This window comes from Bombus flavifrons, chromosome 9 (genome assembly GCF_040668555.2).
Source record: "Bombus flavifrons isolate JBK064 chromosome 9, iyBomFlav1_principal, whole genome shotgun sequence".
In the NCBI taxonomy this organism is placed as follows: Eukaryota; Metazoa; Arthropoda; class Insecta; order Hymenoptera; family Apidae; genus Bombus; species Bombus flavifrons.
In genome coordinates this window covers 642,553-662,518 of record NC_138450.1, presented here as the reverse complement: position 1 = coordinate 662,518, position 19,966 = coordinate 642,553, and the positions used below count along the sequence as shown (strand labels likewise).

General features: G+C 37.2%; 1 protein-coding gene and 1 long non-coding RNA gene across 15 annotated transcripts in view; one reads left to right on the top strand and one right to left on the bottom strand.

Annotated features, from left to right (window-relative positions):
- The window catches only part of LOC138183380 (CUGBP Elav-like family member 2), a 351,437-nt gene that overhangs the window by 313,998 nt on the left and 17,473 nt on the right, over window positions 1-19,966 (top strand). For 12 of the 14 annotated variants that reach the window (XM_069120223.1, XM_069120226.1, XM_069120222.1 and 9 more), the window contains 3 exons: window positions 16,356-16,561; window positions 18,440-18,568; window positions 19,691-19,964. In XM_069120223.1, the coding sequence (XP_068976324.1) occupies window positions 16,356-16,561; window positions 18,440-18,568; window positions 19,691-19,964 (609 nt within the window). The remainder of the gene's footprint in view (window positions 1-16,355; window positions 16,562-18,439; window positions 18,569-19,690; window positions 19,965-19,966) is intronic. The other 2 variants (XM_069120225.1, XM_069120230.1) reach the window with 1 other exon arrangement.
- On the bottom strand, window positions 3,654-5,683 carry LOC138183132 (uncharacterized). The gene is made up of 3 exons (XR_011173999.1): window positions 4,925-5,683; window positions 4,380-4,536; window positions 3,654-4,316 (listed from the first exon to the last, which is right to left on the bottom strand). It is a non-coding gene; the product is annotated as an uncharacterized LOC138183132 (long non-coding RNA).

Sequence of the window (19,966 nt, the reverse complement as noted above, 5' to 3'; positions counted from 1 at the left end):
GCTATTTCAAAAAGCTCGATCTCCATTTCACGAAGTATCGTTCAGAAGTCAATTCGTAGGGAGAATGAATCGACGAGGAGGAGAATGTGCCGTCTAAGCTGTCTTGTCTTAATTTACATCTGACCCAGTCTCAGCTGATCGTAAGTGGTCGTTGGCTTCTAAACGTGTTCTCTCTGTGGAGATTCGAACACGCATATAGTTGACGACTAACTGTCTTATTAAGGCAAAAAGAAGGATGGGCGAATGACGAGAACATAGAACTTGTCTGTGGATAGCGGTCCTCAGGGTCGTTCGAGGAATTCTAGTAAAAACACTGGTTTCTCAAAGACTGAATCATCGAGTACATATTAATTTTGTGATTTGTAGATTGTAAACTAATTTTTTAATTCTTTATCGGTATCGTTATTGTTAGTCATTTTTCATCATTGCGATAGATTATGTTGAATAGGAGTTTTATGAATTGGTACACCGACGCATAAAAAATTAGAAATCTGTTAATGTTTAACGCATACATTTTTAAACGGATCTGATAAAAAGTTCTTTGTTTTATTCCTATTTATATTTTTTCAAATGATGCGTATTGAGAAATTTGATTGAAAATACCTATCCTATAAGATATTGATAATTTAAAATAAGTAAACGTAGATACTTTGTCTCCCAATATATATTATCAATACGTCAGGAGGTCTCAGTTTGTTTGAATTCAACCTGACTAATCTGAACGAAGCTTATTCGAACTTTCCATCTAAACGAAGTTTATAGCCGTACATCCGTGGACGAAAATAAACTCGCGCTACAAAGTATGGAGCCGAGTCGCGAGAGACCGACTTGCAGATTGCGTTCGCGGATGAAATGATGATGAATTCTAGCCGGGTAACGGCAAGTTTCCTTCCTTAACAAGACAGAACGTGCGACATTGTTCCGTTTTTTAGTTCTCCGGAGCACGGAAAGTCCACTCGTTAATTGATACCTTCATCACGTGCGCACGTGAGCGAGCGACCGTTCTGCTTTCTCTTCTCTCTGTTATCGTCCCGCATATGCAGGTCGTTGCAGAAAAGTCGGGTAACTTGTCACGCTCAATGGGCATCTACATATGCCCCACAAAACTGGAATATATCGTCGAAAAATCGGGCGACTCGTTCCACACCGGTGCTTGGCATTTCGTATACAAGATTGAAAAGTGGTCGCTCCGTTAAGGTTTTGCGTCACACTACGTAATAATCGAGATGTCAGGCACTGGGATATTTTTTATAGCACAGTGTAGCTTGAGTTTGCCACTAGCCTATATCGCGAACCATATGTTCTATCCTGTTAAGAAAACCAAGCTCCCGTTTCGAATAGGAAATTCGTAAATTAATATAACCGCAAAGCCCGGTCAGGTGGAAATATATTAGATCCGTGTTGTCGCATCCAAACACGATAAGAATGGGAACCGTGAACCGATATATGTACATCATTTACGTATACGTGTTCGATTTGCAATCGAATCGTGTTCGAAACGATTCGAATTTTCACGATATCCAAAACATGGTATCGCTTGGAAAATAAAATGCAAACGTCCATCGCTACTCCTCTTGGTAATTCACGTCCAGTGTCAATGGTAGCCTTCTTGCCTGCAACAGTTCCATCAACCAAGTTCACCGAGTTACGTCACCCATGCTCAGGATGTTATTTCGTTGGTGGTGCAGCAGTGACTAATAGCTTATTGTCATCGAGAAACGCATTCCACGAGCGAGGTCGAGAAGCGAACTCCTTGCGTCACGCCCGCTGGCCCTCGTGGCCATTGTTCGCGGCTCTACTTGTACTATAACCACGGTGTAGCCCATTATTCCCGGCCAGTGGGCGATAGGAACGAAGCCGTCGATTGCATTACACGTTATTTTCTATTGTCCAACCGCGAGACCGACGAGGCGTATCCTCGCGTTTGCGGCATCGTTGTCATCGTATCTATCCTAAGCATAGTAGGCTGGTACTGTTGTTATACAGGTTGTATCATAATGGATACGATACGCGTTATTGAAAAGCAGCAAAGAGCGTACTTTCCCCTGGTACATGTAAATGACTGATTTATAGACGCAAAAACGAAAATATGTCTGTTCTATTTTCAAGATTGTGCCACACAAGGTGGTCTTGTCACGCTATAAGTCAATCAAATCTGCGTTCCGTCCGTTGGCCAACTTTCAACAATTAACTATTGAGTTTCAGAATGATCGCGTTGTTTATCGCTTCCACACTTTTTCGGTAGTAAAAATAAGCTCTTTACGTTAAACGAAAGACATTGCTTGAAATACTTAAAATCTTCCGAATAAAACAAAGAACATCTTATCCGAACGATTATTAATTTCAAGGATAAAAATACATTTTGGTCGATAAGATACGTGAAAATCGGTGAAAGTTACTAACTGATAACGACAAACGATATCTTTTTAAATATTGAATTTCTCGCTATACGAGTGAAATTTTTTATTTGTAATCATTCTAACAATCGGCTGATAAATCTTCGTTCGCTCATAGTGGAACAACCTGTATGAGTTAACGTGAAGCGTTGTCGTTCGTGAACAGCGAGTCGAACGATCCGGAGGCCGACTACCATTCACGATTAGCCGGGACTGGGTCACATGCAAATCGGGAGAAAAGGCGGTGCCTTCCACCTGTCACTGTCGCTTCGTTCCTTTTCAAATAATTCGCGTTTCCTGCGTGCATCTTAGCAATAGATGTTAAGAAATCGTTAATATTTAAATTACGATTAGAATACCACTATTTAGATAAATTTTTATATTTTTATGCTAAAGTCATTTAATCACTTTCTTTCAGGTGATTAATGCCATATGATATAATTTTAAAAATAGAGTTTATATCGTAATCAGGTTTGAGGAGTAAGTGGGGACACGTCATCCTGTTCTAACGATAAATATTCAGATAAGATTATTCTATATACAAAATAGATAACAGAACTACTATTTGGGACAATACAATGTTTTAACAAAACAAGATAATGGAAATTCGTATAACAAATTCATTTGTTTAGTATCGGTAAAAATAAAAAATGACTAATTGTCTGCAGATGTTCCTTTAGCTGTAAAGGGCAATGATTAAAGATTCGTCATAGTTATAATTCTTCCAATATCGGTGAGTAATAGTTTGAGATCCGTAAGAAATAAAATATTTTTTCTAAGAATAACAAAGTGCAAATAGAAAAATTTCTTACTGCAAGCATACATTAATCAAGATTCTTGTCTTAAGGTAAATACAAAAGTTATTATTAATTTTCTTATTTGCTCCGTAGTTTAAGAACGTCCCTAAAGTTTGCAAACACCCTACACATAAACGTGTGAATAGAAATAGTTGGAAATACTTGGGCGTTGTTCATGTCCTTGACTTGGGAAACCAGTTCATATTCCTATACCCTTTTTTCGAAGTTCAACATTCTCATTAATTTATGATATCATCAGTTTCTCGAGTTCTGATTAAAATTCGTAATTTATTTACTGCTCGTAAATCATGATACTATTCTTAAACGAAACAAACAGGTTTTGTAACGTATATTACGTAATAACTTTTTATTCCAGTAATATTATAATACGGTAATAACGATATACATAGATCTATATACAGGGTGGTTGGTAACTAGTGGTACAAGCGGAAGGGGGGGTGATTCTACGCGAAAAAAGAAGTCGAAAATATAGAATAAAAATTTTTTTTTAATTTTTTTTTTTTAAATCTACAGTGAGATCCGTTATAACGAGACGTGATAAAGTGCACGCGTACCGAGCGAAAATTCAAAGTCGATTTTCTCGAAAACAAACCCTCAAACGAAAAATTTTTATTCTATATTTTCAACTTCTTTTTTCGCATAGAATCACCCCCTTTCCGCTTGTACCACCAGTTACCAAACACCCTGTATATTCGTTATATATATTGCTTCCTCAACAAAGTTAGAAATTGGAATACGTATTATCGAAAATTCGCTATTATGCTACTTTGAGAGAACAAGAATTTAATTCGAATCACAACATCAATTTAATTCATTCATAAACGTTGTGATAGAGGTACGCAATTCACTCATAGCCAGAAGCAGCAGCTGTCCATGAAGAGCAAAAAAAAAATGACGTGGAGGTAACTCCTCCCCTCAGGCACTGTTGAACGCCATAAATTGGAGTACGACGCGTGGCTCCTTGTGATCGTTGTTTTGTTGCGTGGTCCGCTGGTCGTTTATCGACCTCAGAATTTCATCAATGGAGGCCGTTATTACGAGAGATAGACGTCTGTGGCCGATAGGACTGAATGAACTAGTGGCTAGATTCGACTGGAACAAACTAACACCTCGACCTTTCTCTATTCTCTCTCTGCTCGAGCAATGGATGTTACGTGTTTCTTACCTGGATTCTTTGTCTTTCTACACCATTTCGGGCAGTCAACTTAGAACAGTTTCATATTTTCGTCTGCATATTCATTGATTTATGTATATCCGTTTAAATATTTGTAATCTCGTTGTGGCTCTAGAATCGTTATTTTATTTGCGCTGCAACTTCGCTCCTGTTTCGATAAACAAAAGGACTTTTCAACATTTTACAGAATTTTCGGGTATATAAGGAATCGGAGTTTTGAAGCTCCACAGGAAATCCTAAAGTTAGTTCAATCTAACTTCAAATCCAGGAATTCCTACTTTACGACAAAATGCAGGCTAATCGTCGACTCAAAATTTTATCAAAAGTAAAACTAAATACATTAAATTCGAAGCATTTAATGTTTCTATTTTTGTATTTAAAATACATTAGCATTTGTCATGGTTAGTAAGAAAAATAAATTCATTAGATATCCTTGAACATCTGCTCGAACTGACTGATTTCAACGTGCAAAACAGAATTCTTGACACGTTGTTACGCAACAGAATCTTAACGTAAACAGGTAGTCATGTACTTACGTATCGAGTCCTTCCTTCTCTGTCCTTCTCGTAGATCTGTATTATTACGTTGAAAGATACGTCTCAAGATCGAACAGGCAGACACAATCGACCCTCTTTTTATTTCTGGCTGAAACTCGACTCTTGTCCGTATACAACAATACCTTCGTTGGAAAACAATTTATTCTTTCTATTTCCGCCAATCTCTAACTATATATGGCGCGAGCTTCGCGATATTACTGACAAATAAATCGAAAAATAAATTTCACAGTTCTATCGGTGGATGATCGATATTTTATTTCCTTTTTATTCTCTTTTATATATTTTTTCTTTTTTTTTTTATTTTTACACGCAGCACCTACTATGTATGAAAAGGGACACAAAAATTAGTGCTAAAATATTGTGATTTTATGTTCCTCGTAAAAGATTGTTTTGGTTTCAGTTTGGTGATTAGAATTAAAATAATATGTAAAGAGAAGAAAATTTATTGTGAGTAGTAATTATTTGATTCACTGTTCTACTTCTACAAACTAATTGATCATCGCAAACCAGCCCAACATGAAAAGGAAGAAATTAAAATAACCTCTAAACAAACTACACATTATGCTATTTACTATTCAATCGTAAAACGGTTCGTTTCTCGTGAAGTCACGTCAAGTGTGTTTGCCTCGCGCCTCTTCGTTCCTCAAGCAGACAAATTGAGAGGCACGAGAAAACCACGTGTCCAACCGGTTCTCCTCTCGTTGCATCATGCATCGCTCATCCTTCTTCCAAAGTCGGTTTCTCCTGGACAAAGCGAGAAAAGGGAATGAGAGACGAGTCTACAAGAGGAAGACCAGTCATACCGCGAACCTTTTCGCTTCAACTTATGTACAGTTGCTGAAAGAAATGTACGAAATCGTAAATCAGCCAGGAGTTAAACTTTAAGTGTTTCGAGCATTGGGTGTTTTGAGACATTTTATGGAAAGTAAAAAGCTTGAGATTTTGTAACTAACTTTTTCTTTGCAGCGTATTTAAAAAATGTTCGTCATACGATGTAATAGGATCTATGCATCTATGCATACTGATTGTATGCAAGAGCATTCTTTACTCTAGACAACTTTCGAGATCTATACGGTAGAACAATCATTGTCCCTACTTAATACTGTAATTTATAATCTTCCCGTGTCTCTTCCAGCAACTGTACGTACTCGAACGAGCAGGTGTGTCATGTCAAGTCACGGAACGCAAAGACGTCCATTGCCGCTCCACCATTCCCGCTATTTCTTTTCGCAGTGGGTACTCAAATGTGTTCTCATCGTGTCATATTTGTGGAGGACCCCCTTCTGTCATATTTCATCCTCGTGGATGGCGTGGATCGACAACTTTTCTTTTTATTTTGACTTTCTGACGCCTTTGGTTAGAATTGTCAGTCTCAAAGTATCTGATGATTTTAGAGTGCTTCTGGCTACTACCCCAGTCGAATAAATGGATCGTTTTGACATATCCAAGGCTTTGATATAAAACTAAATGAAAATTTGTTATCGCGAAAGAAAAATATATAAAAGATTATTAATTTTTAGCTCTTCGCACAATTTAAATTATATACAACACTCTTAGGTTCATGTATGGATAGCAGCGAATTCATCGTACTAATTCAAATATGAAATTAAGTATCAGTTTCTTGTCAGTAAAAATTAAAGCTTCAAAACTTTGACCTCAAATCTCATTCCTTGTGGATTTCCCGATTCCTTGGACAGAAATAAAACGTAGTTACAATGTACACTATAATCGTTTTATAATATGAATCAAGAAAATGTAATTTCTAATTCATGGGATTCACACGTTTAGGCACTCGTTTCGAGGTTCAACGTGATTCGTATACTATGCATTTCAAGGCTGGAATGCGGATTCGTCTTCGAACTGTGTCTTCTCCTTTTTGACACTCCCTACCTCGCGCGAACACAACTCGAGAGAGCTGTATAAATCGCATGGTTAAAGAACCTGTAACGAACGTTCTGAAACGTTTCATTACCACAGTTAGGACGGATGAAGTGTATTTAGACTATCCTATGCCGACATCATTGTAAATAATCTAAATTTTCGGAAATTCACAACGATTTACACAGGAACTTCTGAGTCTACGCTTATTCGACATTGAATACTGTATTTGTTAAGCAGCGTTTTAGTGTTATAGATGTTTGAACTGTTTAAAGAAGTCATATTTCCACTATGAGTATTAAAATCTTCAAACACTTTGCGTAATATCACTTGTACTGTGAGTTTGGTATTGGGTGGAGTACAACGCGTAGAAAAGTAACTGATGTTCCCAAAAAGCGTGTGTTACACTCCAGTATAGCGTCTATCATACTATCCTATTACGATATAAAATAAAATGAAACCTATCATAGCGTAATAGTACATTATTCGATTGCGCTATAAAATAAAAAGGTATTATATATTTCATCATAATACCCTTCACTTCTATTTTAAAACAAAATCAAACGAAATTAAAACAAAATAAAAAGAAATAAATTGAATGAAAAAATATTCATTTTTCAATGATTATCGTGGGTCATCCAGGATCCTCGCAGCATTCCACCTGTTGATTTACGTTTCCAAGGCTGTAGCTAGAAAATGTCAACCAACTTTCTCTAGAAAGTGTTTCGTACTGTTCTCAATGACAATCGATGTATCGTAAACATACGTGATTTCAGTAATCATCAGATCATGAACTAGCAAATCACAGACTAGTGTTTGGAGTTGAGAATCAGAGATATTGAAACGATTATTTCCAAGTCGCATGCTTCGCTACATTTGATAATTATAGCATAAATTTGTTCTTACGTTATTTCTAAAATAAAAAATAATGGTTTGTGTAAATTGAAATGATTCGTTACTTTTTATCTTGTTGTAAATTGTTATTGTTTATCTTTATCTAAAATAAAATTTCCTGAAATCTGTGGTGGTGTACATGAGATACAGAGGAGTTGGCCGTGGCAACCTATTTCCCAACACGGTATAAACTGCACCTACAGTCTTGTCGTTATCTTCCAACTGGTATCGCGCATCGTGTCTCGCAAAAGAATACCAGGAGATGAGACTTCGACGAGTGTTCATTGTCCATTGGTCTCGCGAATGTTCCGTTCGTTTAATGAAAAATCTATGGAGAATCGTTACGTGCAGCAATTCCAACATAGTAGTCTCATAGCTTCTTCGTTGTTTTTCAGATGTATAGTCTATTATCCAAGTTCTTTAACGTAGTTGTATATTGCTGTTAAGAATCTCGAGAGATGTTTAATCCTGCATGATTTTGATTTTATAAAGATACTTCTTAAAGCGTTAGAAGTATACTTATTATACGTGTACATAGCAATTCTGGGATATAGAAATACAAAATTTTAGCAGCAATCAATTTATGAAATATATGTTGTATCGCTTTCATTGAAATTTATCTGACATTGATCACTATGAATTACAAATAGCAAACAATCGCAAAATGCCAGCACGCAGAAACACTACAGAAATTCGGTAAGTATAACAGGGCCAAAAGGGTATCGCATTTAGATATCGGAGCAGGCGAGCAGATGTCGTAATTAATAGAAGTCGCAGTGAAATAATTGTAATACGAGTAGTCTGAACTGTGGCAATTAAAAGTTTAATTAAAACCGTCGTATCTCTACCTGTCACGCTTTCTTGTTATGTCATGGCACAAAGAAGCTTTTGAACAAACAGAGACCTCGTTCGACCCTATTGCTATTTATGTTTTATGTTTTTTACTCTCCACTATACCCTTTTTTTTGTTACTTAGTTTTCTTTGTAATTTCATTTTCTTTCGGAAAGAATAAAAAAGATTGTTCGTTTTATTGCACGTTGATTCGTTAATATATCAGAGAAATTGTTAGTCGACGTTTCGTATTATACGGACAAATAAGTTAACTTTTCCTTGTTCCAAGGTTTTCGTTTTAATATGCCGAAATATCCTGGAACCCAATAGGTTTTGGAATGGTCGGAAAAAGAATTGAAATGTTTTGTAAGAAAGGAGTTCGTAATAAAGGATTTAATATCATTATAATATTCGAATGATCTTACAGTTATACGTCATTTTCCGTAGGTGGTTTAACATCGGTGATAAGGAACGGGGGTGTATCGCTGTGTGAGTAATGCATACATAAATCGGTGGGTTGTTGCAAGCGAGACATAAATAAATATGAAATCGTGGAACACGGTTATGTTCTCGATAAATCTAAGTGAACGAAATGGAAAAATGTTGGATTTGTTGGAAAATCACGATTCTTCGACCAACTCGTGCTTTTATTATCTATCGTTCGTCATCGTCGATTGAACTGAAAAAATTCCCTTCGTCTTTTAACAAAATTCTATAAAATTTGTTTATTTCTTTAATTATAACATTACTTTATTCTTTCAAAATACAGAAATCACGAGGAACAATATTCGCCTATCATCTGAAACGTGTCCTTTATGCTAATTTCGAGCGCACTGGCCGAATGATTATATAGAGTCGGAACATAAACGTGTGTTGCAGCATTGGCAAACAACCGTGTTATGAAAGCTTATATAACGCTTTTGGCCATTTTGCTTCGACAATTTCAATGGCACAAACCTTGCAATTCCACAGCTCTTATTCGCGTGCCACGAAGTTTCGCGATATTCTGCGTATTACCAGGCCTGTTACGTTAACCATGCAGCGATTAGGTATAATTATAAGTACGCGAGCAATTACGTGGTTATCGATATCGTTCTTGTTGACTGTTTGGCCATTAGGCTGATCAAACTAACGCGATTCATATATTGGAGAGTTTGACAATTGTTCGAATTATTCACATAAAAAACACATAAACATTATAAATTTGCAACTTAGTAGAAGTGTGGTGGGCGAAGGTGCTGTGATTTCCAGGAACACAAGCGGATCTTTCTGCGCCCGCGATCATCGCAGATAAAAGATCCAGAGTATCCAGAGACAAAGCCATGCAAACCTCTGTCCAACACCATAAATACCCCCCGAAATCAGAGCAAAGAGATAGCGAACTGTTGAGCGTCGTAAGATCGACAGCCTCGTCATCAAGTCCAACAGACAGTCCAGTTAAGCAATTCGCTAAGCGCGAACAAATAAATCACGATCAGCGTAGTTTATAATTATGATGTAATACTAGCTATAATTTAGAACAAGTGTTTTAATAAATAAACATCTTTAGTTTTAGTGTAACGACTCGTACTTATTGTACAACGCACTGTTCGGAAAACCACCTCAAAAGTTGCTTTTGAAAATATCGATGCGGAGACGAGGCATAAACATAGATGCACCTTTCTCTTCTCCAGAGAATAGTCATAGGCGATGTACGGTGTGTTAATTGGATATTTGTATGGGATACGGTACCTTCGACTTGCATCCGGTTGGCGAAGTCCGTCGACGTTTCCTGCATTGTTTCGTTCTCAGTTTTATTCTGCTTGATTCGATGCCTTTTTTGGAATTCATTTAAAAAGATTCTTTGTGCTCTTGCGTATTAATTTTGATCTTTGTCTCTTACTTGCTAATATGTTTCCTAGAAGACAGGTTTACAACTCGACATGTCCTAAATTTTATGTTCAGTCATAGTTATAATCAGTATAGTAGTTGACTTGTTTGGAGATCAGGTATTTTCCCATAGTCAGATTATTCGTTAAACGATTCGAATTGAACTTGACTAATCCGAACGAGGCTTATCCCTGGAACGGGTTACGTTGCGCGTAGCGTTCGAAAATGGCGGACGATCCTCCCAGTCGCTCGTCACATCCTAAAATTTATGGACCCATTTCTACGGGTGGGCCGCGTAATCTTTGTCGCGAGGAAGATATTCGTGAATCGACGCGACTACGGGGGCTTTCGCGAAATATACGGGCTACTAACGGCAGAGAATCGAGGAAATACGTTGTTCAGCCTTGTACTACCTTTAAAGCGATTTTACAAAACTGCGGGACCACCGATACGCTTCTGAAGTAGAATTCCGCTATCCGTATCGTTCCTTTTTGAAAAAACAGTGTACATGGTAACGAAAAATCAATTTCTACATATACGACTCGGTCGTGTGCTTTAACATGATAACGAGATACGAATACAGAAAAGTTGTTTTTCTAAACATTCGATACAATGATTTTTTTTACAAAACATCTACGACTACGTGAAACATGTCATGTGACAACACGAAGTTTTTGAGATCGTTTCGAAATTATCGCGGGAAAAATCACAATTCCCTTCGTGTTGAATTTATGAAAAGAGAAACTACCACGATAGATCGAAAGGGAAGGAATTCCGTTCACGTTGGGCTTTATGAAAAGAAAATTTACAGTCACGCCGTCGGCGTGCAGCTGAAACGTTTCACTAATCGGAATTCGTGGCTCTCTATAAATCGTTGCCTCTTTTTGACGTCACTTCCTGCGCGTTCTGTCGGCGACATACTAATGACGAGTCACATACCTGTGTCCAAAGCGAATCAACCTCTACGTGGTTTTGTTTTATCGAACGACGCTTCATATTATTCTCATGAACATCGCAAAAAATGTTCTGGCATAATTTATGTCTGAATTTATCATACAGGAACTTTATTACAGTTATTAACATAAAACAGAAAGAATATGTCTATGCAAAAATTAAAGAGATCCAAAGAAAGACTTCGTCTATTCGATCTGAATCGTTCGATGTCAATCAACCATCAACTAATTTGCAGTAGAACATCATTTACTTGATATCATTTAACGAAATTGTCGTTAATGCCCGACTAATTGAACTTCTGTTTCTTGAATTTACTTACTTAAATGTAAGGAAAATTGACGTTTATTCTATCCATTGTTCGCTCCATTATATGAATTCCAATTATATAAAACTGTTTGTCTTTCAACACGTTCAGATAAATGGGATTCTACTACATAAGAATTTTATCAAAGAAAGAAAAAACTGCAAACTTAATACCAGTAAATCAAACAAAGTTAAAGATATTCAACTAACGCCAGGCAATTACACAGTTACCGCGTTAATGGTCAGTTTCACCCAGGCCTTCGCCCTCATCCTGTGCACCTTTCGACACGAACTTCTTTCAACGTACTGACTGTTTATTGCGGCTCGAGAGAGAATAAAAGAGTGAGAGTTTACAAGATATGAGAGTTTATAAGATATGGATATGATATGAGTTTATAAGATATAAGAACATGTAAGCTCGTTTAAGCTCGTGTAACAGATCTAGGAAAAAATATTTTTACAAAAAAAAATGCAATTTTGTTCCTTTTTGGTAAATGAATGCAAACAAATGGATATTCGTAATTTCGTTGTTAATTTAACAGTTTGCATACCCCCAAGAAATAAAGTGACAGGGATATAAGATAATTCTTGAATTACATAAAGGGTTAATTCTTTTCAGGATTGCCTTTGGTGTTCACCGCCATCATGTTATTAGCAAGATCCCGTTAATAATTCTATCTCGATTTTGAAATATTTACGGAATTCTGCTTAGACTCGCGTATTTCACTTATCGAAACAATTTCTGCTAGTTGTACCAGCAAGTGAATCAATGTATAATTGCCGACTATAATTGGTCATCCGGTGCAAACGCAATATAGAGATATATTACACATAGACAAGAAGGCGGTCTGCTTAGCAACACGGTAGTTCAGCCTAGTTGAAATTCAGTTAGTTTGAACGTGGCCAAGCCGGGAATTAAATTAACAAAGTTAATTCTCATTCTGGCAAAGGACCGCGAATGTCCCGGAAGTGAGGCCGTAAGAGACCAAGAATATTCCTGCGCGAGCCCTGCTGTCAGTTTACCGAATACGAAACAAGGAGTGACGCAAATCTAATCTTTCCTAACATTCCCTGGAAACTCGTAGTTTCGTCTGGAGAACGTTCAAATCGTTCCTTTGATTCTTATTGAATCACGATCAACCATGATATTAGAGTATCTTAGGACATCACCTTTACCAAAAAACTTCCAGAAATTCACGAAAACTTGTAAGATAAATAAGTGAAAAACACAAAATATCTCGTGCTACTAAGATGACAATTTTCTATTTGATACCATCGATGTAGACACAAAAAAATGAAATATACCAGAAACGTCGATATAGCAGAAGTTATAAATTCTATAAAACGCTCGAATCAAACAGAGATGTTCTTAATATTTTCCACGTAATACGAGAAATTAACGTTAATTGGTACCGTGCGCGGGATTGGGGTTAGGTTGGTTATAGTAATTTTTCACGCACGCGGTCTGTCACGCCGTGACCCGTCTTTACCGATTTATTCGACAGAAAACCGGGAATGGTTTCCACGAACGAGATTCGCGATTTAATTAGGAGAACAAACACCGTGTACATGGTACGTAAAATTGATTTACAAACATTTGCGCGGTTTCGTGCTCGGACACTCAGCAGTGGCCACGAGAAAAGCGCAAAACCATGAGGGAAAACAAAAAAAACACCGAACTGTGTCGAGGTATACGGCGTTCGGTCGCAAGCGTACGTCGAATCGCGAATTAATTGGAGAATGAATGGATTGGACGTGAAGAAAACAGCCGTTCAAGAATCCGATGAACAATGAAAGGAAAATTAAATCGATGCTCTATATGCGGTACGCAAACACGCACGTTGATATGATTTACAATGAAACACGACCGCCACATGCGACGCTATTGTCGTGAAATGAGGAACAAAAATGAACTGGTCATATTTTGCTGTATGATCTTCGATTGTAATATGGACATCAACTACCACCAGAAAACAAAATTAAAACAAAGAAAAAAGAAAAATAAAGGGAAAATAAAAGTAAAAGGATTGAATATTTACTACCTGGAAATTGGGTATTCGTACATTGTTACCCGGTACTCGCGCTACCGCAAACTGAATTAAATCAACGATATCCAACGCGTTCCTCCGGTATATCCCTTCTGTTCTCCTATTTCCCAACTTCACCGAAACCCCTATCCTCGATCTTACCCTCCAATCTATCTGCAAGTATTCAATACATTCTTCCACCCTCTCCGGTTAAAGATAAAGCTCGACCATCAAGCAATCCGCCCTCTCTACCTTGCAATTTCGGTGGAAAGCCGAAAACGAGCAAGATCCTCGCGGCAGACCAACGTCTTCGGTATTTAATAAACATTCCAGCGAAGCTCGCAGTTTTGCTGCAGACTGATGCCACCGGACAAAAGGGTACGAGGGGGAGAAACGGACTAGCTCGGGGCTTGAAATTTTTTCGTGGAAAATAATTCGTGGCTGGATATAGCGGCGAGGTGAATAGCCAGAGGAGAAGGAGACCAGTTTCAATCTCCATGAAGCTCCGTCGTGGAAAATCTGATACGATGCATGGGGGCAAGCGTGGCGGCGAGCTGCTCTGGTATCCGGTTAGGTTACCAAAGTAATTAAATCGTTAACAGGGGACGAGTTTGCGGCGCAATCGACGAATATGTGCGGGGTTTCCACAACCTCACCCCTTTCTCGTTTCCATCCTTTTCTATCTCTCTTCTTTCTCTCTCCCTCCCCCTCCCCCTCCTCCTCCCCCTCTCCCTATCCCTATCCCCTTCCCCCACTCCCCCTCTGCTCTTTCGCTGACCGTTTCCCTTGATTTTCAATTTTATTATTTCTTTTACCGTGGAAGCCTTTGACTGTGGGAAGGGGTAGCCTCGATGAAACACGGCTCGTTACGCGATCAAGGAACGGAGAAACTGTTAACGAGTTGAATTCGGTTTGAGGCGACCTGTGATCGATTTAAGTGCGCCAAGCATCTCCTCCCTTCCTCTCACAGAGAGAGAGAAAGAGAAAGAGAAACAGAAATCGATCGGGTGTGAGAATTCTTGCGAATCGTTAATATCTTGCCAGTCGTCTGTAACTACAATAGGATTGCGACTAACCGTTCAAAAAATTAGTCGAATGATTTCTTGATTGAATCCTGCGGAGAAAGGATTCCCGTGAATTCCTTGAACTCGTATCGTGCAAAAGTCTTGAGCCACCTATCGAACAGAAATGTTTTACTTTTATGAACTAGGAAATATGAAGATACCCGATATTATTTTAGGTTTAAAGGTTGAGGACGAGGAATGTGATTTTTTGAAGCTACGCGAACTCTTTATTTTCGGACAAAATAAGATATTACATATTTAGATTTGGATTATAAAATTCTGGGTTTTTAATTTGGAGGAAAATTGTATAAGAAATTTTGTTGGAAATTCTGTGATTATCGATAATGTACTGATAAAAATAAGAATTAGAAAATTCGATACGTAGCAATAAACTTATTACGTTCAGATATACGATGAACTGTACGGTACCGTTTTCTTTGCGCATGCATGAATAACGAAGAAACATGCAAAGAGGTTAACTCTTCCTATTCAAATTGAATCAATTGAATTCAACCAGACATTAAGCATGAAGGTTATTGACCGTCTTTTGTATTGTAATACGAATTAGATTTTTAAAAAATTCATTTGGCTTAGTCATAACCGACTGCGTATGTATTATCATTTTTATTCCGCCTAATTAAAGAAATTCTTATTTCGCTATGCATTGAAGAATAATAAAAATAAAGTCATTTTGCGGAACTATGGATCTGCAAACTGCATAATTCCAGAGACACGAAATCTGATTCAAATTATTTCGCTGGAAAATATTCCAACCGGTCGATTTATGCGACTTATCCTATAAAATAAAGGGAAAAGTCTCATTGTGGACGTGATTTCGTTGATAGAAAATTCGCAGAGATACGTATATGTGACTAGAGAGCGAATCAAGTAAAGCAGAAAGAATGGTGAATCGAAGGGTTGACAAATGTAGAAGAGTAAGAGAGGCGTGGATCGAGATATTCAGAGATGCAGTCGGCTACCTTGCATCACAGCACGAAACCCTATGCGACGCTGAATTTACATAAGCGGCTTTTCTCCGGGCAGAGCTTTTCTCTTGGTCCTAAACAAATATTGACGGGCCACTTCCGCCTTTCCTCGCCACCTGTCATTCTCAAATGGTGCGTGGTTGACTGACCGCGTGATACCTAAATGCTTATTATGACACGATAAATAGAAAACGGCTAACGTTACTTGTGTATTCGAGCGTTGTTTAAAGTACAGTACGCGTAGAAACGATCGACTGTTCCAGATGATCCAAGTGTAAATTTCATTCCACTTCCTTTCATCTTAACGGTAGAAGTACACCTTAAAGCTAATTGCTAAAGATAAACGATCTACTATTATTTTACATACAGTAAGACAAGAAAATATATGAACATTATCTATATAGAACTTTTATAAATATATTATGTATATTATACGAAACTCATTGAAATTTCGTTAGCTCTCTAACGAGACACAACTATTATAAACATGACGATAATGGTTAATCAACGGATTAAGTAATTTAATATTTTACTCGTTTGAATATTTTCTAGAAAAATCGACCAACGAACATACTCATTTTATTTCACCTTCTTTGCTTTCAGAACGTAAACTGTTTGTTGGCATGCTGTCGAAGAAGTTCAGCGAAAACGATGTTAGGAACATGTTTAGCATTTATGGAACCATCGAAGAATGTTCGGTGCTGAGAGACAGCACCGGAAAAAGTAAAGCCTGTGCCTTCGTTACCTTCGCTAGTAAACAATACGCTATCAACGCCATTAAAGCTCTTCATCACTCACAAACGATGGAGGTGAGTGAAATTAAAACACAATTGTTTCCTCTATCTTTGCTACTTAACCTTTGCCGCACGATGTACTCCTCGTTCTAATCGTTTTCGAAACGAATATGTTTGATAACAAAGGTACACTTTGTTACCAAACGTTGCTTCTTCCATTTAGGATGAAATAGTTTGTGATGACGTTTATAAAACTTCTCTTTTATATTTCCATTTTAATTACATACAGTTTATAAACTATATTGTTCGTACAAAGGGAATTGTATTACTAAAGTTGAATTTCATGCAATAGCGTCATACAGATTTTATTCTAATTTAATTTCTAATCGATGTGATTTCCCGCGGCTAATTTCTATCAGGGATTAATTTTGTTAAAACTGATGTGCCTGATAACGTAAATCCTAAAGGAAACTTGCAAAAGTTCCATCCATCATCTAACATAGGACATCTTGTAAGTAAAGACAGGCCCTACTTAGTTATATTACACACCCTTCTTAGTAAAGACATGCTAAAGACGTAATAAATAGAGCAACGCGATACTTCCAAAAGACAATATCCAGAAGTTAGTTATAGTTAATCATTAATTATTATTTAAACGTCGCCAACGGTAGAAGATTAATTGGGATTAAAAGTATAATCAGATTTTCATAAATAAAAGTATAAATTTTGCAACTATTTGTAATTATATCGAAATAGTACTTCGAAATAAGATAATCATCCCCAATAATCATCTTCCAAACTTGAACTTTTCAAACAACACAATATTTATCAATCAATACTTAATCACTCTTTCTTTCTTTTCGTTTCACACGAACTTTATAAAAGTTTCAACAAAAGTATCGATCAATTTGATGAAAAGATAATGGCGGTAGACACTTCGAAGCAACATTCACACACACTATGGAATTGTGTCCTCCCTTTCCCTCCTCTAATGGTACACCTACAACCTATGTATACGATGCCTGGTTTCGACCGGTGAAAGAAAATCGTGCCAAGGCACGCGGCTACAACAGCAATTCCATTTTGATATCATGAATATTTCCAGCTGCAGATTCCTCGAGCTTTTACTTGTCGTGGTCGAGTTAACTGGCACGATTTCGTGCTTCTTATTACATGCGTAAACAGTCTCGTATTTCGTATTCTCCTTTATAACCCGTAATTCAAAGGACTTATACATATATTTTATAGTTATTATTAATTATCATGGATTCATGAAAAAGCGATGCTTCGTGATTTCTCTTTATTCAAAACTTATTAATCATCGTATACTGGGTCATTGAAAACACACCACTTGCACATTCACGATCTCCTTCTATCAGCAAAGATCGCCTCAGTTTACCTTCTTTTACAAGAATTGGCAAAAGCCACGACTGATTTTTTAATAATTCAATAAATATTATTTGTACAACTTTCTTAAAACAGAGGATTTTAATATGAAATTTCAAACACGATAATTTTAAATAAAAAGCTAGCACTATTTCATTACATATCTTCGATTTAGGATCCGTTCTCACAGTTCGGTATTTTGGTTATAGATTTTCTAATTTCAAATTTTCCTTTCTCTTTTTCCTTTTTCTTCTTAGCCAATACTCCTGTGGTTAGTGACTTCTATAGTAGCCCAAAAATTGGGGGCAATTAGTCTCATTAGTTGGCCTGCTGAACACAACTGGCACCTATTCATATTTAAAGCCATTCATATGTCAGATGATTAGTATTTATGAAATCTCTGTTTATAGCTTTATAAGTTCTGGCTCATAAAGTAGCTAATTTTTTAAGTATTGATTTGAGTATATAAGTTCGAAATCATGTAGCATTTTATAGGGTTAATGTCAAGACTATACGATCTGCATTTTAAAGGCATGTTTAACGTATGCCTTATATATATTTTTTCAGGGATGTTCGTCGCCGCTGGTTGTGAAATTTGCAGACACGCAGAAGGAAAAGGATCAGAAGAGGATGCAACAGCTTCAGACGAATCTTTGGAATATAGCAGGAGTCAACATGGCGCCGCATTACCTGACTGTCTGTACCTTTAATATTTCATACCCAACCTTTTTACCAGATATCAAAGAGCCCATTTGCATCGAGAATGAAATACTTTCTCGTAAAGTTATTTTCCTAGAACCTTTAAAGTTACATGTGCATATTGCGAATCAAAGTATTTTTTGTGAATGAACAAAAGAGAATGAAATTTATACGATGCTAGAAGACGATATCTTTGAAACGTATCTGATTTATAAAATTTCTTTTTCGATGGAAATTTTAATCCCTCGATGTTTCGATTAAAAAGTTTTAATTTGATCGATCGTTGAGATTTGATTCCGAAATACTTCTTCGCGAGAATACAAGAGATTTTAAACATCGTAAAAACGTAATATTTCTATTAGCGTATTAATTGACTAACATAAAAAAAAAGATTATACACAGATACATAAAGTCATTCGAGTAATTCGCTACGTGAAATAATAATAATGCAAATAATAATGTAATAATAATGTAAAGTAATTAGTCTCCATCTGTACTTAAAGTACCGGGTTATTAAGAATTATTTTACGAGACAATTTATTTCAAAATGGAATTATTACTGTCACGTTTTTAATTCGTTATTTTCAATGCATTTTATTCTACGAGACCAAAGATCCTGCCAGACAGTACTACAAATTAACATATTGAAGTAGATTCTAAACAAATCGCTAGAATGCATTAGAAATTACTACTAGCTATCGATTTGCTTGTGTCGAATTGTTAGAATAAGTAAATGATGGTACCAGCATGTGGCTATAGAAATGGAAGAGTCAAAGTCCCGGTTTTATCCTGATTCTTTCAATATAATGTTTTGATCATTCACTGTCGGTTAGCTATGCATGCTTAATATGTTATGTATCGCGTAATGCGTTTTCGGCACAAAAGTTTTCTTTGAGATTTTCAGTGTATATAGAAACTCGCGCGGAAAGGCACAACATGGAACGTGTTAAACTAAATCCAAATCAAGCTCGATACACCGCGTCGTGAAACTTGGCAAGAACATGCAAAAGTTTTCTTCTTCGCAGTTGTTTCATAGTACTTTTACAACAACACCGCTACTCAGAAACATATGACTTATAAAAAAAGTAGGTATTTATCGGAAGCTACGTTTGTTTGCAGAACGACACGCCTGCTTTGGCGCCAGCCTCGTTGCAACTGTTGCAACAACTTCAGGCGACAACGAGCGCGGCGACTCCGGTCGCGGCAGGTGCTGGTGCAAGCGCGTTGTCGAGCGTACAGCATCAATTGTTACTGCAACAACACCTTGGCCTCGGCGCGGCGACTCCTGCGCATGCGGCTGCCCCCGCCGTACCAAGCCCGCCAGAAATTAACCCTGCGAACCTCCAAGGCCTGGCGACGCTCGCGTCCTTGAGCAATACCGCCGGTGAGTATGGT